Source organism: Labrus bergylta, chromosome 7, assembly GCF_963930695.1.
Source record: "Labrus bergylta chromosome 7, fLabBer1.1, whole genome shotgun sequence".
NCBI classification, from domain to species: Eukaryota; Metazoa; Chordata; class Actinopteri; order Labriformes; family Labridae; genus Labrus; species Labrus bergylta.
Genome location: NC_089201.1, coordinates 1,081,135 through 1,107,110, shown reverse-complemented (window position 1 = coordinate 1,107,110; position 25,976 = coordinate 1,081,135). Strand labels below are relative to the sequence as shown.

General features: G+C 39.8%; 1 protein-coding gene across 2 annotated transcripts in view; it reads left to right on the top strand.

Moving 5' to 3' along the window:
* Positions 1–25,976, top strand: part of gnao1a (guanine nucleotide binding protein (G protein), alpha activating activity polypeptide O, a) — a 111,510-nt gene that overhangs the window by 65,297 nt on the left and 20,237 nt on the right. For both annotated transcript variants that reach the window (XM_020640462.3, XM_020640463.3), the window contains exons 4-6: positions 7,331–7,491; positions 16,379–16,507; positions 19,338–19,467. In XM_020640462.3, coding sequence (XP_020496118.1) covers positions 7,331–7,491; positions 16,379–16,507; positions 19,338–19,467 — 420 coding nt within the window. The remainder of the gene's footprint in view (positions 1–7,330; positions 7,492–16,378; positions 16,508–19,337; positions 19,468–25,976) is intronic.

The following is a 25,976-nucleotide window of genomic DNA, read 5'->3' as shown; positions in this document are numbered from 1 at the left end:
TGTTGTTTACATGTAGTGTGTAAAGTGCTTTGGGTAAAGACTGGAGAGACTACTTCAAAAGTGCATTCCATTTATCAGGGCTCGACACTATAACTGGCCCGCTGGCCCGGATGAATGATTGACAGAGTCCAGCTGATTGCACGTTCAGCTGGCGGCTTCACTGCTGTCCCTTCTCCTATTGTACACTTGCACACAGATCTTAGCGCAGGTTTTCTCTACTAAAACACACGTTTGGTAAAACGGTTTTAAAACCATTAGATCCCGATAAAAGCCGATCTTAAATCAGAATTCAAAGAATAGAAATCACCGGAAGAGTAGAGAGTGACAGCAGGGCATGACGAAAACAGAGGGGAGAAAAGTTTGAGCCACAGTGACAGACAGCTGGAGGAGCTGGAACACGTTAAAGTTAAAGACTAGATCCTGGTAAAGATAAAAGTTATTCACAAAGCATCTTAGCCCTTAAGAGAGCTCCTAAAGTAAAGATCTAAGGATGAAGAGGTTCTCACAGAGAAGAAAGAAGGAGAGATTCCAGATCTATCACAGCCTCATAATAATATCAGATTAAGTAGACTCTTACAGTTACCAGCATGGTGAATAAACATGAGCACATAAATGTAAGAAAAATACAAAATATTTTTATAATTAGAGCTCAATTAATTAAATAAAAGTTGTAACTGACTTTTGCATCAGAATGGTTCAAGAGTAAATTGGTGACTGTTATTCTTCAAATCAAAAGTAATGTTCCTGGGCCAGCGGTTACAAAGGTCAGGCCAGTGATCTTTGAAAACCGGGCCACTGGCCAATTTAGCTTAATGTCAACCCCTGATTTATTATTTATTGTGAATTTATTAAAATGATTATTTTGGCATTTACATCGTAAAGTCTGACCGTTATTTACTCAAAAAACATTGAGAACAAAATCATTACATCATTACATTCAGAGTCATACAGGCAACTGTTTCATGTGTTGGATTTATTGAGAGTTATCATATGATACATAGTGTAGCCCAAAGATATTAAATCCAAATCAATTTCATTGACATTTATAATTACAAAATAGCTGATGAAATTGATAAGAAATTAGCTAAATGTCTTGGTCTTGTCTTCGGTGTTGGAGCACTCTGGTGTCGGATATGTCTTGGTCTGGGTTAGTGTGGTCTCGACTACAACACTACAATGTCAAACACAGGGGTCTTCTGACTTCATTTATTCCCTAATGTGAAGATTTTCTTGGTTTAAATGTTATGTAGGGGTGTGCAGTGTTTGCCTTTGTGATGTTTAACATTCATATAAAATGTTTGTTTGAAATCAGAGCATACAGATACGTATTATTTGCTTTGTTAAGTAAATCACACAGCTCCTGTTTTGGGGACTATGTTTTGATGTTATTGTACTCAACAGTTTGTGTGTGTGTGTGTGTGTGTGTGTGTGTGCGCGTGCGTGGTGTCTGTGCTTGTATGCATCAGTGTATGGGTCAAAGTTTAAGAAAGGAGCTGAGTGCACAGTTCCAATGTGCACGCACATACACCCAAACAGAGACACACAGTATGTCTGTTTAGACAGTATCCTTGGCTTGTGCTGTGGGTTTAAAGTGTCTCAGTGGCCCACTGCCCAGCTCTCTAAACTGGAACACATTCTGTCTGGACACATGAGCAGAAAACAGGCTCCGTTTCTTGTCGTACTTGTCCCTCATTCATACCCACACACCCAGATGTATACACACTCTCTCTCTCTCTCTCCTTCCATATTAGGCATTCTGTGTCCGCAGAGTGACAGTACTGAGCGTCAGTAGCAGAAAGAGAGAGGAAGCTGGAACACATTTACATCAAATCAAATCCCTTGGAGTGAGATCATGACAGGTTGAGAGAGCTTCAACTTTATGTTTGAAAAAATGCTCCACACCAGCTGATCAGCATACTGCCCTACTGCACCCCCCTTTCACCTGTTTTCAACACATCTTTTCATTGCAAGGATATAACCACATTAGTAAGGGTTACTGCAGGAAGAGTCAATGGCCTCACTGTGTTTCTCTTGACTTTAGACCATCATAATGTGAATCTCATTTCTTATTCTCTTCCTGCATAGTAAGGGAGATGGAGATTGAAAACTGATAGGAAGTTGTGAATAAATATGTCTACTACCACATCATAACACACCATTACTTTATGCAGCGCTAGTAAAAAAAGTTGTACAAAAACACACCCTCATCTGATTACTTTCACACTTACACACCGCAAAATGATTTCTGCCTAGACAGTGACTGCATTGAATTAAATTTTAAAGAGATATTTTACTTTTATAACTATTAACAATGCCCTCAGACTCTACTGTACATAACCCCCTCTGCCCGCTCCCAGATGCTCTGCGCTCACATAGGGAGGGCGTAGTCTCTTGCATACTGTCAAATTTGCATAAATACCATAGCAACGTTTATGTACCAGAATAAATAAACATACTTTTAGGTGTCCAGGACTTCTTTTATTTGTTGCTGTGGTATCAAAACAGGTGTTGATATTGAGGGATTTGTACTAGTATCAAACCAAAGTTTAAAATCCTGGTATCCATAACAACCCTACAAGGCAGTGTATTAAACAGGAAGTGAGAGTAGACTGTGGTGAGAGAATCTGATGAGTAAAGGACTTTCAGTAAGGTCAGAGGAGGTGATGCTCGTTGTGTTTCTGTGTAACTCTTGAAATGGAACACACACATAAATGGAACATAACGTCCCCTTGTATCTCGGGGGCCTCAGGGCCTCGCGGAAGGTTGAGGGTTCGATCCCCAGCTGAGCAACATGTCCGATGTGTCCTTGGGCAAGACACTTAACCCTGAATTGCTCCCCGTGCTTCAGTGGCGGTGTCTGAATGGGATTAGTTACTTCTGATGATACTACATAGTGATCATCACTACCATCAGTGTGTGAATGTGTAGGTGTGACATGTGGTGTAAAAGCACTTTGAGTAGTTGGAAGACTAGAAAAGCACTATATAAGCTCAAGTCCATTTACCATTTCTCTCTTCAGCCTCGTCGTGACATAAAAGACACACACATGGATGTGTTAACATACATGTTGGGTGTAGTTATTTAAACGGGTGGTGGGTTTGATGATGATGGACTATGCCTAAGGGATGATTGGCCACAGACTTAGGACAATAACAGACATGTGAGACTTCCTCAAGTAGGAGCCGGAGCGCTCTGATTGGATATTGAACATAAGGAGAGAAGACAAAGGAGCAGATGAAGAGGAAGTGGCAGGGATGATGTTGATTGCAGAGATGATCACCGTTTGTGTCCGAGCAAGGATGTGAAGCAAAAATGCTCACAAACAGCGAATCATCATTGGACATAAAAAGGCACTGTGCTTCCTGCAACAAGACTGTGAGGTATTAAAAATCATCTATCAATCATATGCTAAATATTAATCTAAGACATAAACAATTCTGGCCATGTAGTTTCTCACGAGTACATGCAATGACTGCAGGATATTAAAAATGTAACTGTTGATTAAAAATGAACACATAACCATAATGATAATGAAGAAAATGCAGGCACAATTCATAACAATCGTGTTTAATGTGAAAACACAACAAAAGTAGTGTTGGTGGTCTTTCTCACTAAAACCACTTTGAAGGTACAGCAGCTTTAATGTTTCCTGAGAGGCAACATGTAGGGCACAAAGGCATACTGTTTGTAAAGCTTGCAGTAAATGTGATGAGTGTACAGTAATAACTGCATGACATTTAGAGGAACATTTTCATCAACTCAAATTGTTTTTTTGTTTTTTTTTTCATTTTGGTGGCTGCACTGTCAAAGGACACAGTTTAGATGATTTACTGAACGGAACTGTAAGTGAGGGAGCTGAACTAGGATTTAAAAACCCTAGTATCAGGTTACTGATGAAAATAAGAACATGATGAAAGTAAGAACATGAAAGTATACTGTACAATACAGTTTCTATGACATCTTGTCAATGAGCTAACATAGGCTAAAGATGAATATTTGTCAGAGTTTGGTGATCGAGCTTGTGCAGCTGCACTTGATGTAAAAATATAAAATTATTTGACATCAGTTCTTAAATCCATGATGGACTTGTGTTTAACAAAATCTTATTGTTGAGTATTTCCTTTTTATTGAAACCACTATTTTATATTCATGGCGCCTGTTGTTGAGTTTTTGATTTATTGGCCAACAAGAGATTTAGATTATGACTAAAGGCTAAGATAATAAAATTTGGTCTCACAACAATAATAAGAAGCTAAAAGAAACCAAGTTACACCGTCAGGTAATAACAGGGCAGAGAGAAATTGAAATGAACAGCAGGAACCCTGAAGCTGAAAATAACCACAGAAGGTACTTAAAGGTTTTCTCAATAAAAAGTGGTGAAAAATGAAAAAGCTGTGTGCACCTGTAGGGCTATGTGTAAGTGTTAGTGTGCCACATGTCATCACATAGACACATTATTTTAAACCAGAAAGAAAGCTGATATATTTATATATAGACATGTACAAGGATAAATCAGTGCATGTATGAAAGGGATGAAGTTAGAAGTGTGTGTGTCACATGTTTTTACACACACAGACACACACCTCGGTGACAGAGTTAAAAAAGGCTTAACACAGCAGTGGTCAGTGTCAGAGAGGTGAGAGAGCAAGGAGTGGAGCAGGACAGAGAGAAGGTGGAGGAGGTGGAGTAATGATGAGATTGCTGAGTGAAAGGGAGGGTAAGGGAGTTAAGAGAATCACATTTTGAAGGATTTGCTCTTTGGGAACAACGACTATCTCTTTCATATTCCACAGCATCCATAACATGCACCCAATCCACTAAAATGTGTCCACAGCTGCTGTGCATTTTCTCCTTTAATTTTACAGATTCATTCTTTTTCTTGGTTTTTATTATGAGCAGTAGAAGTGCAGGGATTGACCGGTCTTGAGACCAGATTCTGAGATTTTCAGCCTGTTTTTCTGGCATTAAATTGAATTTCCATTGGGGTGCCGGTGGCCTAGAGGTTGGTGTGGACGCCCCATGTGCCGAGGGCTTAAGTCCTTTGGAGAGGAGTTTGAGTCCATCCTGTTGTTTCCTTTCCCTGCATGTAGTTCCCTACTCTCTACCTCCAAGAGTTTTAGACTCTATCCCCTGTCCTATCTCTAAAATAAAAGGCATACAAAGCACAGCTCTACATCCTCTATGTATCAATCAATCTCTGCTTTCCAACATTTCAACTCTCCACCCTTGTGGCCTCATGCAGTCGTCCAGTCTCTCTCTCTCTCAGCCATTAGCGATTCGTCCATCATCATCATCTCTGACACAGTCTCATTTTCTCTCTGACCTCCAGCTGCACTCATCTCATCAGGGGTTTGTTTTAAATCTGCCTGTCCTTCCTCTCTCCTTGACCATGTTTGTTTTCTTCTGTATTTGTCCTCCTCTGGTGTCACATTTCCTTTTCCTCCTTCTTCCTTTTCTTTCTCCGTTTGCTTTTTGATTGTTTATTTTATTTCTCTCCATCCTGTCTCTCTTATTACTCACTCCAGCATTCCCCTCTCTCATTGCTATCTGTCTCGCTGTCCTCTGCTCGGTCTCCTCCCTCTTCTCACTCTATTTTTGTTTTCTACTCTCCCCTTAATCTCCTTCCCTACCCTCATCATCAACTCAAATCAATTCACAGAGTGGGGGGAAATCCCACAGGTCATACCTCCAGTTATTGTAATGTGAGTGAAGTGCAATCCAGTTATTATCTGTGGATTAAATTACACTAAAGGAATAACAACATGCATCAAACTGTTTAAATAATGAGAAAAATGTCTCTTAGGGTACATGAGCAGATAATAAAATGTAATAAAGATGCAGTAAGACGTGCATACTTTATAGATGGTATGATTTCACATACATTACAGTTGGGGTAAACCTGTGCTCTAGGTTTTGGCTCAGACATTTCCAGAAGTCTCAGAGCCTGTGAAGTCTCTTGCTAAAAATCCACTGTGATCCTTTATTTTATGTGTATTTTAGGTACATACATACAGTACACATACCTGTATTTTATGTGTATTTTAGGTACATACATACAGTACACATACCTGTATTTTAGGCTGTTTTTGTTGTCTTGGGCTTTCTGCTCCATGTCCTATTGTTTACGGTTAGAAGAGGGCAGAACATACATCTAGCTGTGGGAGTGTCACCTACCTAGGGGAGGGGTTACTGCCCTTTGTGATGTCACAAAGGTAAAATCTCCAAACGGCCTGTTTGAGCACACATTTTCTGAAAGGTGAAGTAGGCAGAGAGGATGGTGTTTTGAAGAAAGGCTAAGGACACATATTAGTGTTAGAAAAACATAGTCAAGTGTTTTTGTATAATACTTGACTTTTAAGAATTTGGAAAAAAAAATGTACATTTTTGCTACAGAGCCTGATAACCAATGCTTTCATTTTGCATGGGCCAGAATGTTTTTAGCATAACGTTGACACTCTGAGTTAAATTGTGAATCTAATACTCTTCCAAATGTTTGTTTGTGAGGATTAAAAAACAAGAAAAGAATACATGCAGATAGCAACAGAAAATCATTTAGTATTCTTTCATTTGTAGTTTATTTACATCTGAAGCTACCAAACATGAGTATATAGTACAAAGGTCATGGCCTCAGTGTTCTGCTTTATTATTACTATTAGAAAGAACGACCAAGTAGGTGGGGAAGTGCTGGGCCAAAAGATCAATAAAAGCAATGAGAAGAAGGGGGCAGCTGGATCCATACAAGATACTGGTAAAGGCAGCTGTATCTTAGTGAGATCTCTGCAACTGCTTTAGTCGTAGCAAAGTGACCAAAGATTTTCCATAAACACAGAGCGACAACTTCAATAAATCAAACAGAAGAAAAGCAATGAGAAAATGATTTTGCTACACTTGCGAATGTAGATCGGATGTGTGTTAACCTTTTACAACATAAGGAAAAGGAACAATCTCATCATTTTATTGTAAGAAATCTCATTTTCTCTACTGCTTCAGTGTTCCAATAGAAATGCTCTGCTGAAGGTTTGTTGAAATCAAGTTCTAAATGTATGAATAAGCCTGATCTAAACCAGAGTTGGCAGCTTTAGCAGCTTATGGATGTGGGAAAAAAGCATCCCAGTTCAGAGTTAGGCCTCTACTTAACCTGTAGCAGCTTTGTGTTGTGTTGTTTCTTCAGGCTTGTACTGACAGCTGGGTTTTAAACGTTGGTGTAACCTATGACCCCGAGAGTAGAGCAGTCATTTGTCTCTTGCTCTCCTGGTGCTGTGGTAAAAAAAAAAACCTTTCACACTCTAACAATGCTAACCCCCCCCCTCTCCTCTGTTGTTTCCTCCAGGCGGATGCTAAGATGGTGTGTGATGTGGTCAGTCGTATGGAGGACACAGAGCCTTACTCCGCCGAGCTGCTCTCCGCCATGATACGCCTGTGGTCCGACTCAGGCATCCAGGAGTGTTTCAGCCGCGCCCGCGAGTACCAGCTCAACGACTCAGCGCAGTAGTACGTACAGTGCATGTTTTCATTTGGTGTTTAACCAGTTTGCTTTGACAAAGCATTAATTTCCCCTGATGTCTGCCCGCTGTTATTACTTTTATGATTGACACTTAATTGGCACCCTCAGCTCAGATGTGGGTTTCTAGTAGCTTGTCCACATTTACCTTTTTTTTTTCTTTTTTAGCATGTGTAGGTGTGTGTTTGTGTTTTTGTTTAGAGTGAGCAGAAGGACTAAATAGGGGTGTGTGCTCTGAATTTACTGGTGCTGGTGGTGCATTCCCAGTAGAAGCACATCATTGACTCAGCACAGTATGAAGTATGTGTTATTGTATTTATTCCACCTGCCCAGCAGAGTCCTTATCAATACCTCACACATTACCCCCCCAGGGCTGTGTGATATGGACCAAAACTCATATCTTGAAAACTTGATATATTTCCCAGCCCTAACCTCGCCCCCCCCCACCTTAATTCACCCACCATAATATAAAAACGTGCTCTCAAACACACACACATCCTTTTTTTTGGATAATCTGCTAAATGGGATCATACACTAGGTATTAAGACACACAGTCAATCAGCATTACAAGCATGGAGACTGATTTATGCTGAGTGCCCGTGTGTGGGTGGAGAGAGAGCAGCAGAGAGGGAGAGTGCGCGGGGGAGTCATTTCCCACCATGTTTGTATGTGCAGCCTTAGTGTACTTGTGCAACATACATCCCATGAAATTACACAGCGACATGGAGAATAATCGAAGTAGAGTGACGGATGCAGTCGTACATCTGTGTGGCTGTGTGCAGCTCATACACCGCCCTGTACAACAACTCACTTACAGGCTCCAAACACAGATGTGGTGCTGTGGTTTATCAGTTTCTTTAGTTGATTCGAGACTATTCAATATGATGGATAGGCCCGGTCTTTGTAAAATAACAAAGAGTAAGGTCTTTTCCTTGCTTTTTTGTATTGATTGATTGATTGATTGATTGAATAACAGCCTGTTATATAGAGGGGTTTATAAGCAAAAAATACATGATCAGAATTGATTGTAGGCTAGAAACTTAATGTTTTAGGGAGCTCTGAGACTGATTTAAACTGGTTGAAAAGGAGGAGAATATGTGACCTTTGGATAATCCATTTTATTTACAAAACCCAACACATTGATTTGGAAATCATTTCATTGATTTCAAGAAATATATTTCTTCATCTCAACAAAAAGCATGTTGGAATCTACAACAGTTGACTCTGTAGCTTTCTTAAAATTAGCGCTTAAAAGATGATCTGTTTTCGCACTGTCAGGATTGATGTGATTTCAGTTAATCCTCCAGAGTCTGTGATAAGAGCTATGTCCTTAGCAAACGCCTGCTCTTGATAGTAACAGTTTGTTCTTCTTGACAACGGTCTGCAGTTGAGGGATAGAAACGTGATTATTTGGGTAATTGGCCAATCAGAGTAAAGTATTAAACCAATCAACTGTGTAAGAAACAGTGAATAGTAAACCTCTAATTTGGATTTAAAAAATAGAACACATAGAGATGAGAGCATATGTCCCAGCGACCTCAATTAAATCTAATGCAGACACATAGATACAACATCAAACAGAACACAGAGGGACAGATTGAAGAGGGAGCAGAGGGCATGAGGAGATGGAGAAATAGAAAGGAATGGAAATATATGCAAAAGTCAGGACAAGAAAGTTAAAGGTGGGGAATTTAAAAAAAGGCTTAGACAAAAAAAGACATTGAAACAGGTCAATGGTGATGACATCAATACAGACAAAGATAATCAGGAAATGAAAGGTAAAGGGCAGTTTAGTTTCCAAAGAGATGCCAAAGCGTTGCAGCATTTTATTATTGATAGTCAGGAAACCCTCCTGCATGGAGTGCAAACATATTCCTATCAACATTTACATGTTGTCAATCAACTCCCATCAACATCCTCTCTCTATATGTGTGTGTGTGTGTGTGTGTGTGTGTGTGTGTGTGTGTGTGTGTGTGTGTGTGTGTGTGTGTGTGTGTGTGTGTGTGTGTGTGTGTGTGTGTGTGTGTGTGTGTGTGTGTGTGTGTGTGTGTGTGTGTGTGTGTGTGTGTGTGTCCATGTGCATTCCTGTTTTAAATGTCACATTAAAGATTGATGCACACTTCCTATTATGCTGTGGCCTGTGGAGCAGAGCAAGTCAACCAGCCAGTGGACTGATAGGACAGATATCATATGATCAGACCGCACAGTGTGTGTGTGTGTGTGTGTGTGTGTGTGCGTGCGTGCGTGCGTGTGTGTGTTTGTAGGTGTGTGTGTTTGTAGGTGTGGGTGTGTGTGTGTGATTTGTGTGCGTACATACTCCCTTCTTGATAATCCATAACAGCTAAGAAATGAAATTCTTCATTTAAAAATATTTGTTAAAAAAGAAGCTCAGTGGTCTCATGTGTAAGGCTGAAGCGTGTTTGTGTGCATGTGATCACACATGCATGTAATGTGTTAGTATATCATAGAAAGCAGAAAGCTCCATCCTGCATGTGGCAACTACTGCCTGAAGCCACCTCCCTCTCTCTCTCCCTCTCCTCTCTCTCTCTCTCTCTCTCTCTCTCTCTCTCTCTCTCTCTCTCTCTCTCTCTCTCTCTCTCTCCCTCTCCCTCTCCCTCTCTCTCTCTCTCTCTCTCTCTCTCTCTCTCTCTCTCATGTATTGACCTATTTATAACAATACACACACGCTCTGCTTATGATTTACATCCACTGCCTTTATTACACAGTGTTCCAAGTTACACACTTGGCCTCCATAAAGAAAAATTGACAAAGTGACATAGTACAGTACATATATTACATGCACAGCTATAAGTTATATGGACACCGGAGCAGAGTGTGGTTTTGTAGCGTTGGTGTATTAAAATGAAGGACTGCAGTGGTATGTAGAGAAGTGTTTATGTCCACTAATATTGTATACACATTTACAGCTAAGTGGAAAAAAATCAGACAAAATGAAACATTTAATCATATGTTTGTCATAATTCTGCAGAGTGAGGCTACTTTAGTCATATTGATTTAAATAGTTAAACATTGTGAATCTAACAACTTCATGTTTAAAGGCCATTTGCCTTCTTCTATGAAAGTCTTTGTGATCTGGTCAGTGTCGATGAATGACTTGTGTTGTCTGTTAGTGAGAAGCATCCATGTTTGTTTTTTCTACGATTCTGGGCTAAATAATGACAGTGCTTCTTTTTTCCCCTGTATTGATTTGGAGCCTTCTTGTGTTGTGGCCAGGTTGTATCTTGTTACTTCATGTTGCTGTAGCTTTGGTTGAGGTCACACCTGCCGGTTACAGATATGTGTCAGAAAGTCACAGAGAGGTGAAAGTTACAGAACAGAGGGAGCTGCCCTTCCTTTGAGCTGATACTGTACATATACATTACTGTGGAAAAAGTCCTTGTTTGTTGTTTTAGCAAAAGTTGGTCATCCACATTTATTACTCATGAGACTTACAGATTGTTAGTTGAAGGTGGGATACTTATGCCTCTGCTACACACTGGGTATGATGTAATGAAAGTTGAATGGTGGATTTTTAAAACATAAGTTTACATGAAACTATGTGTAATTACATTTGTTCCATCATCATTCTTTTTCACTTATATTCCTTTAGGCCTTTCATTGTAATTTGGTATTGTGTGTATATTAAACTTTACGTGCAAGCTGCAAGAAACCAATCGTCCTGAGTGGGACTTTTGGTAAACCTAGCAACAAATAGCCAATAGCTGGAGCTGAGGCCGGCCTTAAGCCTATTCCACACATAGGCGGATATTTTTTACAGAGGTTTTCCTCCTCCGTAGCAACGTTAGCACCAGCATTAGTTTGGTTACGTCTGCCATTGGGCTAATCTCATGTGAACAAAAAGTGACCCCATGTTGTCAAACGGAGGAGAAACCGGCACACAGTGTGACGTTACATGACCAGAACTCTAAAACATAAACACCTTCAACAGAGTTTCTGAAAATCTTCACCCTGGAAGAAGTTTTCCAAGAGGTGCGTTTTCAGTGACCTGAAACACAGTTTGTGTGTAGGAAAGGCCAAAGCTCACAGAAAAAGCTACTTTTTCAAGAATACCTGCCTACAAGTGGACCTGACTTAGCCTCCTGGCATACAGCTACAACGTGCTCACAGCCATGCCTCTTATTATGTATAACTCTCATCTTTCATAAAGTCATAACAGATGAATTCTATAACAAATTCTATCAAGAAATAGGCTTTTCAGGATGTGCAGGTAGCATAGCAGTTAGTTATATTAACTTGACACCGACGAACACTCGACAATACGCCAGGGAAAATAACAGAAAACATACCATATTGTAATTTGTGTCCCTTGTTTGATGGCTTTAATTCTTTTAGTGACTAACATGCTGGTGTAAATGTTGGCTGATGTTGGCTAATTGAACTTGGTTGAATACAGCAAGGGTTCAATATGACGGTGCTGCACTGTGGCAGCTCCTCTACATCTCTGTGACACTCCGTCGGCCTCTCCATGTCCTTGTCTCACTTTGGTTTCCTTTTCATGTACAGTTAAAGAGTACCATCCTTTAGCACCATGTCCTGTATCAACACGAGTGCTGATGCTAATTACTGGACAGTTCAGTGGCTCTTTTAGCACCTTGCATGTTACAATACTGCAGGCCACAGAAAATAGAGAGAGAGTGATGGTGGAGTGCTTCTGAATACCACAGCCTGTCAGGAGAACTCTGAAGTTTTCTATGCTGGGAAAAGACACAAACACGCCTGTCCTTGTCATTATCAGGTCACAGACAACATTCTGCCAGCTTGTCTTTCTTTTGTGTTTCTGTGTTCATCTATAATACTGTTCATCACCAGGGAATGACAGAAGCTTCCACTGGGGTCTGCTGTTAATCGTCTTAGCGTTCTGTAATGAGTAATAGAAAGGAGAAAGGGACTAATGCACTTGTGTTAGACCAGTGGTTCCCAACCTTTTTTTCCTTGGAGCCCCTATTATTTGTATCTTAAGAAAAGCTTATCCCCCCACCTCAGAACCCAGGCGGGGGTGGGAAATACATTGTCATCAAGAAATTAACATAATTTTTTAATTGTTATCGTTCTCATTGATATAATCCCAACAGAATAGGCCTACACACATTAGTTCATCCCACAAGACATTTGTTTAAACTATCCAGTTGGTGTGTTGTCATGATTTTACATAATGTGTGAAAATCTAATTCTGACCACCTCAGGGCCGAAACCTCAGGTTGGGAACCAATGTGATAGACAATACTGTACATCATGTAACAAACAGATTACCATGGACAAAATATGGTCTTGAGCCTGTCCAGGCATGGTTTAATGTCATTTACATTACTGCATGTTCCACCCTGAAGGGGTAGCCGTTCTGTACATAAAGCACATTGCATTTGTGTTAGTGAAGGTCCATGTTAAATACACTTTTCTGAAAAGTGACTGCAGAGAGGATTTAACCTCCTGTGGTGGTAAAGGTCATGAAGTCACATCCACGAGCCCAAACAATTATGGCAACTTTCGCTGACATTTCCCATCAATGGTCAAATGTTTGTGCGGCCTACATGTGTCATTCTCACTGGTTTACCATTTCTTTACAGCTTAACAAACAGGAGAGAGGAAGAATTGGTGAAAGCATTTTTAAAACCTTAGTAATGCTACAATAAGTGATTTTTACAATACCTTTTGTCTGCTTATTATCTTTAAGTTAAAGGTCACTTATTATACTCTTTTTCAAAAAATGTAAATAAGACTCAGAGATCCGCAAAAAACATGTCTATGAAGTTTCTTGCCTAAAATTCTTAAATGCAAGTGTGCTGTGTTCAACCACACCCCTACCTGGAAGGGCTTTCTCGCTCCATGTCCTATTGTTTACGGTGAGAAGGCAGACTCAGAGGGCAGAACAAACACCTAGCTGTGGGAGTGTCACCCACTTGGGGGAGGGGTTACTGCCCTTTGTGATGTCATGAAGGGAAAATCTCCAAACAGCCTGTTTGAGCACACATTTTCTGAAAAGTGGATCAGAAGAGGATGGACTTTTCTCATCATTGGGGGGGTTTGTAAACAGACTAGAGACACATATTATTGTTAGAAGAACATTAAGTCTATTTTGCCTTATATGTGAGCTTTAAGGCTCTTCATCATTTAGTCTATAAAACATGGTAAAGTGATAAAAAGACACGTTTTGAAATTAAATTTCATAGATCTCAACCTGATGTGTTTATAATACTCAATTATCCATCAAAAAACATCACAAACCAGAACATATACAGCTTACATATAATATATGACAAAGTGTCAAACCATCATGTATAACAACACAAGGTTGTAAACGTCAGCTTGTGTAAGGTTGGGCAGACTCACACATCCCTATTGTGCCTCAGATTAAATAAATCTTCATGGCACACATTCGTTTGGCACCACCCTTTCAGCTCTCTCTATCAGCTCCCCTTTTCCAACCTCAAACTCTGCACCATATTTCTTACAGTGCAATCAATAGTTCTTCTCACTGAAGCTGGTGAGTGTGTCTGTATTTATGTGTATGTGTTTGCCAGTCACCTTATTACCATCAGCAAAGGTTTTGCTAGCTTTTATCTTTGTCTCAGCTTCTCCCGGAAGTAACACTGAATCCATTTGAAAGCTCAGAAAACAACACTCAGGCAAATCCTAAAAAACACAAACTTGAAACCATTTCACCAAATAAACACTCGATGTGGGTTTTTTCGGCTCTCCTGTCTTACTGACTGACTGTCATTCTGTCTGTGGGCTTAGAATGCCAGTGATACCTGAACGGTTATTTAGGCAAACTAATTCAGATTGCTGAGAGCTTACACTTAAAAAAAAAGTAAGAAAATCCTGAAATAGACAAACAGCTTACGCAGTGGCAAAAGTGAAGTTTCAATACAGAACAACACAACATGTATTGCACATTACCCATATTGCACAAGATCTGCAAAAACACAGCATGAGAGATCAAATAACAAAGGCAAGGAAATATAAAAAGTATACAGGGGACACCTTGAAGCTATTGCACAACTCACATAGCCTTACGAAACATTATTTAGAATTTTTATCGCTGTGGGAACAAAAGAGTTTTTGAAGCGGTTCAGGTGACATCGTGGGGACTCAACTGTATCGTCTGCCAGGAGGTAGAAGCTCGTACTCAGAGTGGAGGATGTGACACGGGTCAGACAACACTCTCTGGTTCAGTCTGAGAACAGACTGCTCATATATTGTCTGTAGGGAGAGGTTTTCAGTCTGCACCCGGCAAGCAAGCTTAGATTTGATTTTAACAGAGAGGATACCTTACCATGCTGACATACAGTATCTAAGAATGCTCTCCAACACTGCCTGATAAAACAAAAAGCTGATCTTATGGTCAACACCAAACACCCTGAGTCTATTCAAGAAGTACAGTCTTTCAGCCAGTTACATGGACATTGATTTTTAGATTTTTTTTTTTTTGTCTTAAAACGTATCTGCCTCATCTGCCGTGGTGTATAGCCTATAGCTTCCATTCCTGCACCGGTTTTGCATTAAAAGGGCTGTGCTGACTGGCATTGTCTGTTACTAACATAGTTACTATGAACAAGTACCTCATACAGCCCACTTTAAAAAGAAAATGACTGTCTCTTTAAGGCATAGGCCTTATAGTGTGTCATATAGGGCACCATGTTCTTGTGACAATGGTTTAAAGCCTGACATGTGTTGAATGAATATAATAAAAAATGTAAGCCTACTGTCTGATTGACAACCTGAATGCTAACCTCTGCTACACCACTGCTCTCACTCGCTAATCAAACATACATGCAGAGTCGTGTTCTTTTAAGGTGTCGATGCTCTTCAAACCAGACGGTCTGATGGTCAGGTGTTGAGAAACGTCAAGTCTTGATCTTGTTTGGGGGCACCAACATACAAGTGCATTAGACAAATATATCTCACCTGGAGTCAAGAAAATACATGACACCTGGCAGCCGATCAGAGGAAAAGCTTCTTAGTGCACAGGTGTAAAGTTAAATACATGCAGAGCAGTTTTTTGTTCCTCTGTCTCCCTGTTCTCTGCAGAGTGCTAGGCTGGATTAATACAACAGGTAGAGAGATCGACCCTCACCAAGAGAGCTGCCCTCTGATGGCTGTGTTCACGCTTCAGGAGGATTTGATTTATACTTCCACATTAAAAAAGAAAGGTCGACTTCCAGGGATATTCCATTACATAAGTGAACAGAGTCATCCTGCCTGCTCACTTTCCTGTCTCACTTCTTACTAAGAGGTTTCTCACTGTTCTAGATACCCTTTGTTTTGTTTTTCAGCAGACTTGGGCTGATAAGCTTTATTATTCAATGGAGTGGTATCAGGAATCAGAACGATAAACAACTTTTGAGGGTATCTAAAAAATACTACCCTCTTTGGGACAGCTTGAAAGCACCTCTTACTTATCTGTTTCCCAGTAAATAAAAGAAATATGATGTAGAAGAAGTGAAAGGAGTTCTAATAAGTGGCCTCCTCTGACTCTTGACCTGGCAGTATGGAGGAAGACTAATTATACATTTTTGCGAGACAGTGCTAACTTCGGTTTCTGGGTTTGCTGGAGTGTGAATTTCCCCAAAATCCAATTAAGAACTGGACACCACTATAAGCTTAAAGTCTGTTAGCATCCAGGACTAGCTTCAACTCTGGGTAATCCTGCACACTCAGTGTTAACCCTTGCAGAACTAGTTATTAGTTTATTTTACGCTCCTTTTGTCTTGTAAGGTTTTTGGATACACTGTTGTCTACCCTTTTTTTGGTCACTTCTATAACTGTCTGTCAAACTGGAGCCAAAGGAAGGACTCAAAGCTTTACTTTTACTGCTGCTTAACATCGTGTGTCCTTGTTGTGTTTCTCCTCGTGCAGCTACCTAGACAGCCTAGATCGGATTGGTGCGGCAGACTACCAGCCCACAGAGCAGGACATCCTGAGGACCCGAGTGAAGACCACAGGCATCGTCGAGACACACTTCACCTTCAAAAACCTCCACTTCAGGTTAGTACTGCTTCTGCAGATCAGGCCTGTTTTTTTTCTTTTACCTTCACCTGTACCGCTTTTCATTTAGCAGTGTCTCTTCCTCAATGCCACATAAAGAAGCACTCCAGCCTGTAATTAATACGATTACATGCTTTGAACAAGTGTCTATATTTATGATAGTCTGTTATTTTTAATGAGATCTAATTCACTTAGAGCAAGGAGCCGTGGGAATGATGACAGAGAGGAGGGTTGGGTGGTGAAAAAAGAGAGAAAAAGGGAGGAGTTTTTATCTGACCTCGTGCACACACAAACACGCACACACATTCAAAAGTATTGACAGGCACACAGAGCGGGGAAGGTTAATAAACTGAAAAAAACAAACAGTTATTTATCTGGATGGGTTCTCCATCGCACTGCAATTGAGTCTCTCTCTCTGTCCCAGTGTTTGTCACACATACACACAAAGATAATAACTGTGTGGCACCAATCATCGCAGTCATGCGCTGAAATGATTGCTGAATGATGCTCTCTGCTGTTACTCCTGCAGTCGAGTAGGCGCTGTGTGTTTTGTTGAGAAGGCTTCATATTTTCAGTTCCATTGCTATTACAGGGAGTCAGGCAGTGTGTGGGCGACTACAGTGCTCCTGTTTTGGGTGTGACCTATGAACCTACCTACCATCATAACCATCCACTCTAGCAGTGGTTCAAACAATTATTATTTTTTTAAAACACAAAAATATAACTACAGGGTTTTAATTGAAAGGCCAACATGTCTGGATTCAAAATGTCCATTTAATCTTAGATAGAAACAAATTATTTTCTGATCAAAAGAAAACAGGTCAGTGTTTTATGCTGCAAGAATGAAATTAGGTATTTAAGTGTCTCAAACCAATACACAACCCATTTCTTGAAAACTCTTCTCTGTGGTGAAATGATGCCACTTCAGCATTTAGGTATCTTTGAACTGTGTGACAACAAATGGTAAATGTATCGCACTATTCTAGTCTTCAGACTACTCAAAGAGCTTTAACACCGCAGGTCACACCTACACATTCACACACTGATGGTAGAGGTTACTATGTAAAGCAGTGGTACTCAGCCTTGTTAGACTGAAGAGCCACATTGACCAAAAAATATTTCTGCAAGAGCCACAATCAAAAAATCAATCAATCAAAACAATCTAAAATATGTGTGGGAAACACAGTGACATGACTTGCAAAGAATCATTTCTGCTGACAATTTTTCCCTTTTTTAAATAATGACTTTGGATTTGTTTTTTTCCAACTAGTCCCAAATGAGCCTCGGGTTGAGTATCACTGCTGTAAAGTGACCATCAGAAGTAACTAATACACATTCATACGCCGCTAATAAAGCAGTGGGAGCAATTTGAGGTTAAGTGTTGCTGCAGGAGATTGGGATCCAAACCCACAACCTCCTGGTTGACCGACCAACTGAGCCACCGCTGCACAACAACTGTCCAAGATGATTGCATCTGACAATCTATCTCTGACCAGTAAATATCACTTAAAGACTGTCAGATACATATGAAATCTGTATCAACAGAATCAGCTGCTCTACAAAACCTTTGAAACAATGTGAGATGGTTCATATTTCTTATTGCATCTCAGTCTAAGCATTAACAGGAGGGCTGTAGTAAAGGATGCCTCCCTCTCTCTCTCTCCCTCCCTCACTCTCTCTCTCTCTCTCTCTCTCTCTCTCTCTCTCTCTCTCTCTCTCTCTCTAAAATGCATTTTTTAATGCCAAGATATAGTCCATTAGAGCTTACAGGTTGCCAGTTGAAGGTGAGCTCACTCCTGTTACGTCTCACATTCAATGTGTCATTCATGTAGGCGTGAAGTCGTTACCACGCTGATCTGTCTTTGCAGGTAGTAACAGGAAGGAATCAGGGGAAGATGGTGGCTATGTGTAATGGACGAGCCGGCAAAGCAAAACTGTTTTTAGTGTGTGCCTGAGTGTGTTTGTAAAGCTCCCTCTGTGTGTTCACACGCTGTGCCTTACACAGCGTTGTGATGCAATGGTACTTCACACCCTGGGACGCCACTATCACGCCGTCAGGGCTGAAATGTTCAAAGGCGTAATGACTGCAGAACTTTGTTACGGCGCTGTTTATGCACCTCAATCTGTACAGGGCTTCTGTGTTCAATCTCCATAAACATACTTCTATGTGCAAGTGCATCTAAGCATCATTCACTTGAAGTCCTTGAAAGATGGCCTTCGCTCTCAGAGGATCCATCATTGTCAGGCGATAGCTGATGAGTTCTGATTGATGAATGTGTGATGATTGGTGTACATTTCATATGGCTAATGTAGGCCAAGGAAATGTCCACACACTCATTTTGACCGAGTGTAGCCTCACATGACATTTATGAAAATTCACAGTATAACATTTCTATTATGATGTAAAAGAATAAAAAAGGTCTCTTGTATATACTTTAGAGTATCTGAGGGGGATTCCCAAACACTCAATAAGAAAAAAAAGGTATGAAATGAGGGCAAGTCGATCACAGTAGGGTGTGAAAAAAACAAGTGAGCTGCTTAACCCTTAAAGTGTTTTTGAGATTTAAAAAAAACTGCTCTGGCTGTGAAATAAGACTGGATGTTTACGTGTGATACTACTGGACCCCTGCCATGAAAAAAAGAAAAGGGAAACAGAAACTAAAGTCAGGTGATAGAAGTGACCATCCCTCCACATCTGCATAGAAAGATAAAACATAACCAGACAGTGTAAATCTACAGCTGAAAGGGAATACCAGGAAGTCTCATGAGAATTGAATCATCTTTGTAAAAGGATTGTTTGTGTGATGTCGTGTGTGTTTTTGTCCATCAGGCTGTTTGATGTGGGAGGTCAGCGGTCGGAGAGGAAGAAGTGGATCCACTGTTTCGAGGATGTCACAGCCATCATTTTCTGCGTGGCGCTCAGTGGATACGACCAGGTGCTGCACGAGGACGAGACCACGGTAAGAAATGATGGTTATTTTGTCTTTTTCTTTTTTTTCTTTATTTTGAGGGGGGGACAGTGTACAGCCAATCAGCTGTACCAGCGATAGCTATGAGCTCATTTACATGCATATGTGCTCTCTCTCTCTCTCTCCTCTCTCTCTCCCTCCCTACTCTCTCTCCCTCCCTACTCTCTCTCTCTCTTCCTCCCTACTCTCTCTCTCTCTCTTTCCTTCTCTCTCTCTCTATCACTTTATGACCTGTAGAGGAGACATCACTTGTGTTGTTGTATACATTAAGACAAAGTAACAGATGGTATAAAGATGGATAATGTGCTTGTTCCATAAGTAGAGAGGGGATGTAAGCTGACATTAAACACATGGTCTGTGTCAAAGGTTGTCAAACAGGAAGGGGGGATATGTGTGTGCTCTTGAATGAGCTACGTTATAAGTTAGTGCCAAAAGTCTTTTACGATGACATTTTGTATAAATTCATTTCATAGAACAGACTTACAGAGGGACTGATCCTCTTTCTTCTTTCTCTACTTTTTTTATCTCTCTAAATATTTGGTGTCGTTTTTGAGACTGAATCATCGACAGTGGTTTGTTACCACCCTGGTCACTAACCCTAGAAATATAAAGACATTCCTTGAAATAAACATGTGTATGTGACAACAGAAGAGAAATATGGAACTCGTCAAGTTTCCTTCAAACTTAAAGTAGAAAAACTCCAATATTTTACTGCAAAAACTCAAATCTTTGCAAGTGTATTTTCATCATTTCTTGTCACTTAATACGAACTTCAACAACTGAGAAGTCACACACACAAATTAAAATCACAAAAAAGTAAATTAAAAGCAGAAAATGAGGCTTGGATTCCTTGTAATAAGAAGCAAGTTGAGTAGAGTGATAAGAACTACTTACTAAGAACGAGTTCAAACTAAGAACAAGGTCGTTCATCACAAAGACCAGATTTTAGAGGGTTTTTTGTTTAGTTTTTCCAATTTTCACTATAATGTTTCTAAAATAGAATTAGGGCCACATTAAGGGGGAACAAATCTGAGATTTTGAGATGAAAGTCGTAAATTTACGAGAATAAAGATGTTTAGTTTTTAGTTCTACCAGAAGAGGAGCAGCCCTCGGTACAAATATGAGGCTCATGAGGCATCTTATGAAGTTATACTTTAGCAAAGGTTTCACAAATAAGGAAATACTTCATCTTTTAACACATCAGATTCACATTGTCATGTCGAGTATCAGGACCCTGAAAAGAAACAGAAACAAACTGGGCATTTCCAGAGAGAAGAACTGCACTGACTCAGTCTCTCTTGTGGAAGTTGAAATGTCTTTGATCATTTCCTTGTAGGCAGATGACTGCTCTTCTGATACAACCTTTTAGAATGATAAACAAAGATAAATCAAATCCATTTACAAATTTATCATACATTAACAACTGTATTCCTGTAATTTTAAGGCTTTAATCTTAAATGTTAGATTTTGTTTTCTGTAATGTGGCCTGTATACTCCGTTGTAAAATGTTGCCTTCAGTGTCGAAGGACTACATCTAAATATCTCTTTTCTGTGAGAAAATAATGTGGTTGAAATGACTTTTAATGTTATTCCAAGATATTTGAGGTGTTTTTTGTTGGTCTTTTCTGAATGCATGAAATAATACAGACCGAGTTATTGTACGGGATTTATTCTATTTAAAGATCTACGTCAGTCAGAACCATGAAATCATCAAATCTTTGTAGCTAGTTATTTTTAATTCAGGACAAAACTGTTGAAAAAGTTGACGTTCTGTGACAGAGAAACTTTCTGCTAAGAAGTAAATGTACTGTCAGGCAAACATGAGCATAAACTTCATTTATTTGTATTTATCTAAAGTTGGTTTTGTTACGGTTCGGTGTGTAAAACAATGAGTAGAGGTGGACCCAAGTGCAGAATGAACTGAAAGTCTTTAATAAACAAAAAGGCAAACAAAAACTACTTCCAAAATTCAATAAAAAACACAGGGATCAAAAACAGGTAGCCACAGAGGAGCACGAGCAAAAACTGACATACCAAGTAACAACATACCACCACAAACAATTAACTGACACAGAAGGGAAGAAACACTTAGACTAAATAGACACAGGGGTAATCAGACACAGGTGAGACTAATAACACAGGTGAAGACAATCAGGGCCACCAACACTGGAGGGAAACACACAGAGGAAGGAATGAACACAAGACAAGAAACACTGAGGAGAACTACAAAATAAATACATGAAACACTGAAGACACACAGAACTCAAGAATGAACAAAACACACTAGAACATAAAGAAGCACTAAACACTGAAAAACAAAACTAAAAAAGACCAAATCATGACAGGTTTGTTTTCATTAGATTTCACTTTCTGCTCCGGCCTCAACTTCTTCTCCTCTAACTGAATGTGCATCACAATACTTTATACTTCATTTCAGACCCATAGGTCCATATCGTTATAAAAAAGCACAGATATATAAATACAGGACATTAACACTACATGTGATTAAAATACAAAGAGACTCAATAGAACATGAACTGTAAATAAATCCAAAGGATGCTGATTCAAAACACTTCTGGGACATGTTTAATTAAAACAAAAAAACTTAATCCAGCCATGCTGAATAATAAGAACTGCAGAGACACTGAAGGATGGTGTAAAGGCAAACATACAACCTGAAGTGTATTTTATGAATGACAGTGTGCATTAAAGGCCAATGATGATTTGTATAGAACGTGCTGAAAGCTGCATCCATGAAGGGTTTGGGTGTTTTCTTCCTCCTCTTTGGAAAAGGTAACACTTCCTCAAACCTGAAAGGTCGATGAAGAATCTTCTTATAACCAGTAGAGGTGAGGGGGCAATCAATACAGCATGGTACATTTGTGCTGCGATATATTATCTGGATTCATGGCTCCCAGGTATCCATATTTATAGAAAATATGCTTTTTTAGTTTTTAATTACTAAAGGGGTTGCTCGGTCGTCCGTACATGTTTGTGTTCAGTTAAGTTTGATTTAGGCTGAAATACTAACAGTTCAGATTGTGAGGAGCATGCAGCCTCTTTCAGGGTCTGACTTTGCTCACAGTGTTGGTCAGTCTGCGGGCTCTCGTGTAGAAATAAAAAGTGATTTGTTTTATTTTTTAAAGATTTTTTTGGAAGATTTTTGTGCCTTTATTGGAGAGACAGGACAGTGGATAGAGTCGTGAATCAGAGAGAGAGAGAGAGAGTAGGGAAGGACATGCAGGAAAGGAGCCACAGGTCGGATTTGAACCCGGGCCGCCCGCTTTTGAAGACTACAGCCTCCAAACATTGGGCGCACGCACTAACCACTATGCCACCAGTGCCCCCTTAGTTATATTTTTTGTGGATAAAATACACAGTTAAATAAAATAAATTAAATCGCAATATATTGTATGGCGATTCTCAGCATATCGCAAAATGTTTGGAATCTCAATAATATCGAATCGGGAGTCAAGTATCGTGATCATATCGTATCGTGGGGCCTCTGGGGAGTCACACCCCTAAGGTGATGACAGAATTGGATGTGGTAAATAAATACCTTAAACACATTTTCATATATTATTTAGCCGTGTTAAATGAAACATTTTTTTCCTGTATGAAAATGCTCGATGTTTCCACCACCAGCTGTGCGGCGGTGTATACATTCTACCGTGTAACGGGAAAACAAATACACTGATTTGAATGCACGGTGCATGCTGCTAATTATAAGCCTGAAGTGAATCCCCCGAGACTTCAGGCAGGGAAATTATATTCAATAGCTGCTCTATTTGTGCAGATGTCGTCAAGCCTCCCTCTGAGCTGAGAGTGCCAGAGGAACGTCAGACGAGGAGATGCTCTCACTCATAGCTCCTGTAGTGCGTGAGCTGCAGAGGTTGTTTAATTGCTCTTTCTGGTGCTTACAGATATCTGTCCAGATGTCTGCAACCTGAAGTCATGGGGATATTTTGCTGTGTTTGATAGATAAAAATGTCTTGGCTACACGCAACATGAATAGTGAACATCATACCGGCCTCTACAAAAAAGAGAAATTTCAAGCTCTTATTTCTGGCGAGAAATACAAAGACCACTTCCTCCTCTAAAGGCTCTCTTTAGATGAGACTGTAGTGCAGTGATATGATGTGTTTTTATATTATAAACTGTGTTTTTTATGTATTTCCTTCCTAACCAGGCAGCCCAGAGCTCAAAATATAAGTTCAAAACACACAAATGATACGAGGCAATATAGGACTAAAACTGGTGAACCGAACCGGGTAAATGAAACATCCACAATGATCTGTTTGCTCAGACGACACTAATCACAAGTCTGTTTGTTTAATTCATCTGAGAGAACGTGCTCTGATCATGATTCCAGTTTTCAATAAAGAGCAAACACCGTTATACTTACCCGTTATACTTACAACACAGTTATAATTACCAGGCAAATCACCAAATGTTGTTTTTTTTTATTTTCCACGGCATGAATCTACACCCTACATCATTTCTGCTACCAAACATTTACAGGCTTCTGATTCAGAAATTACAAGTACTGTGCACATGACAAATATTCTGTAATCATACAGGGAAGCTCCTGATGCTGTCTAGACGAGGGCTTAGAGTGTCTGAAGGTGTTTTTTTTTTTCTATTACCTCATACGTCATTCATAGTTCAGCCTTTTAGGAAGTAAGATAATGGATGTACAAATCAAACTCTATTGTTTAATGATTTATTATTAGTTATTTTATTCATCAGTTATTTATATAGAGGTAATAATGTTTTCAGCTTCTGTCCGTAACTTCCAGTATGATGTGACACTTAAACGTTTTCCTGGGTGAAAGAGACGACTGATGATTCCTGAAGTGGTCACACTCCTGACATGTGCAGCCACAAGTAAAGAAGTCGTCTTGCTGAAACAAATACTTAATTAGCATGAATAATGAGGCTGTTTAAGACCAAGTTATAACACATAAAATGCAGCATTATGCCTGATTCACCATCAAAAAAATCCAATGTAGGAACACTGAAGGAAATGTCAGGAGGTCAAATATTTTTCCCTCTAGGTTTCCCAATAAGGGTCAGGGGCCACTTTGTTGCCTGACTTTAACAAGTCCAACTTTTTATAGTTCGTTTTGGGGTTGTTGTTGTTTTAGTTTTGCATTTTAAATGAATGAGAAAGATTTAATCAATAGGCAGAAAATGATGCAAAACAAGGTTTTTAAAAGTAGAAACGTTTGGATTTTCTGTTTGCACTCTGACACATTGCTTTAAGTTAGGAGTGCCCTGTCTTTTTTATTTTGTAGCCTGAAAAGTGCTGAGAGAAGGAAAGATGCCAACAACATGTGGTAGATCAGACGTGGTGTTATTTAAAAATGTATAATATAATAATGCATCATCTGCATAACGCCTAATTCAACTACATTACTGGTATATGAAGTCCCTACTGTTTGGGGAGTTATGCTCTGAGGTTGACGTGTTTTCTGTGCATGGTTTCAAGTGCTAAGACAAGGGTATGGATAATAGCAACGGGGGCAGTGGGTATTCTGAGTAACCTTGACGAGACCATCTTTAAACTGAGATCGAAAAAACAGTTTTCAGTTGGTACGTGACCGAAGGAATAGTTTAAAGTTACATTCAGACTTTTACAAATCCCATGTGAGTCAATGTAAACCAAATTAACTTCCCTTAAAGTCAAATCAAATACTTTGTCTGCATGTATAGATAAAACAGCAGGAGACAATGTTGAGTTGGAGGCTCAGATTGTTCTTTGTAGCAACCTTCTTATATTGTCTCCTGCTGATCTGTTTTTCACAAAACCAGTTATATTCAGAAGAATTCATTTTGGAAAAGTTATATTATATATAATATTTATAATATAAGTTATAGACTTATATTGTGCTGTATGAACACAAACATATACACACACACACACACACACATGCTGTGCTCATGGACGACTTTCTCTTCATACCTCCCTTCGTTCTTTTGAGGAACTGCTTGCATTGTGTTTTTTTTTTTCAGCCTCTCTTCGTCTTGCTCTGTGAAAACACACACGCTCACCAGATTTCAAAACGACACCTTGTGTTGGTGAACACTGTCCTGAAAAGTCCTGTCCTCCTGCCTCTAAACACTTTCTTTTTTCAGCACTATGGCGTGTATGTGTGTTTAAGTGTTTGTGGCAAAAGGTGTGTCGTTAAGAGGAAGTGTGATGTGTCTGGGTGGGCAGGGGAATGGGCGGGTCCCTTGCATTTTTCTTGTTCCTGCTCTAAACTCCGCCCTGCAGCATCTCTGGCTCCTTCTGCTCCTCCTGTCACTCTCGCCATCGACTGTCCTCTCTAACCAATCAGCAGTCAGATCTTCTGCAGATGCTCCTCCCACAGACAGGTATGAAACTTCCTGATAGGTTTATGCAGAGTTTGAAAGCAGTGTCTCTTTCTGTTTGTAAATGAAGTAAATCACTTTTCAGTGTGTGCATGTGTGTGTGTATCTTTACACAGCTTTTTGTT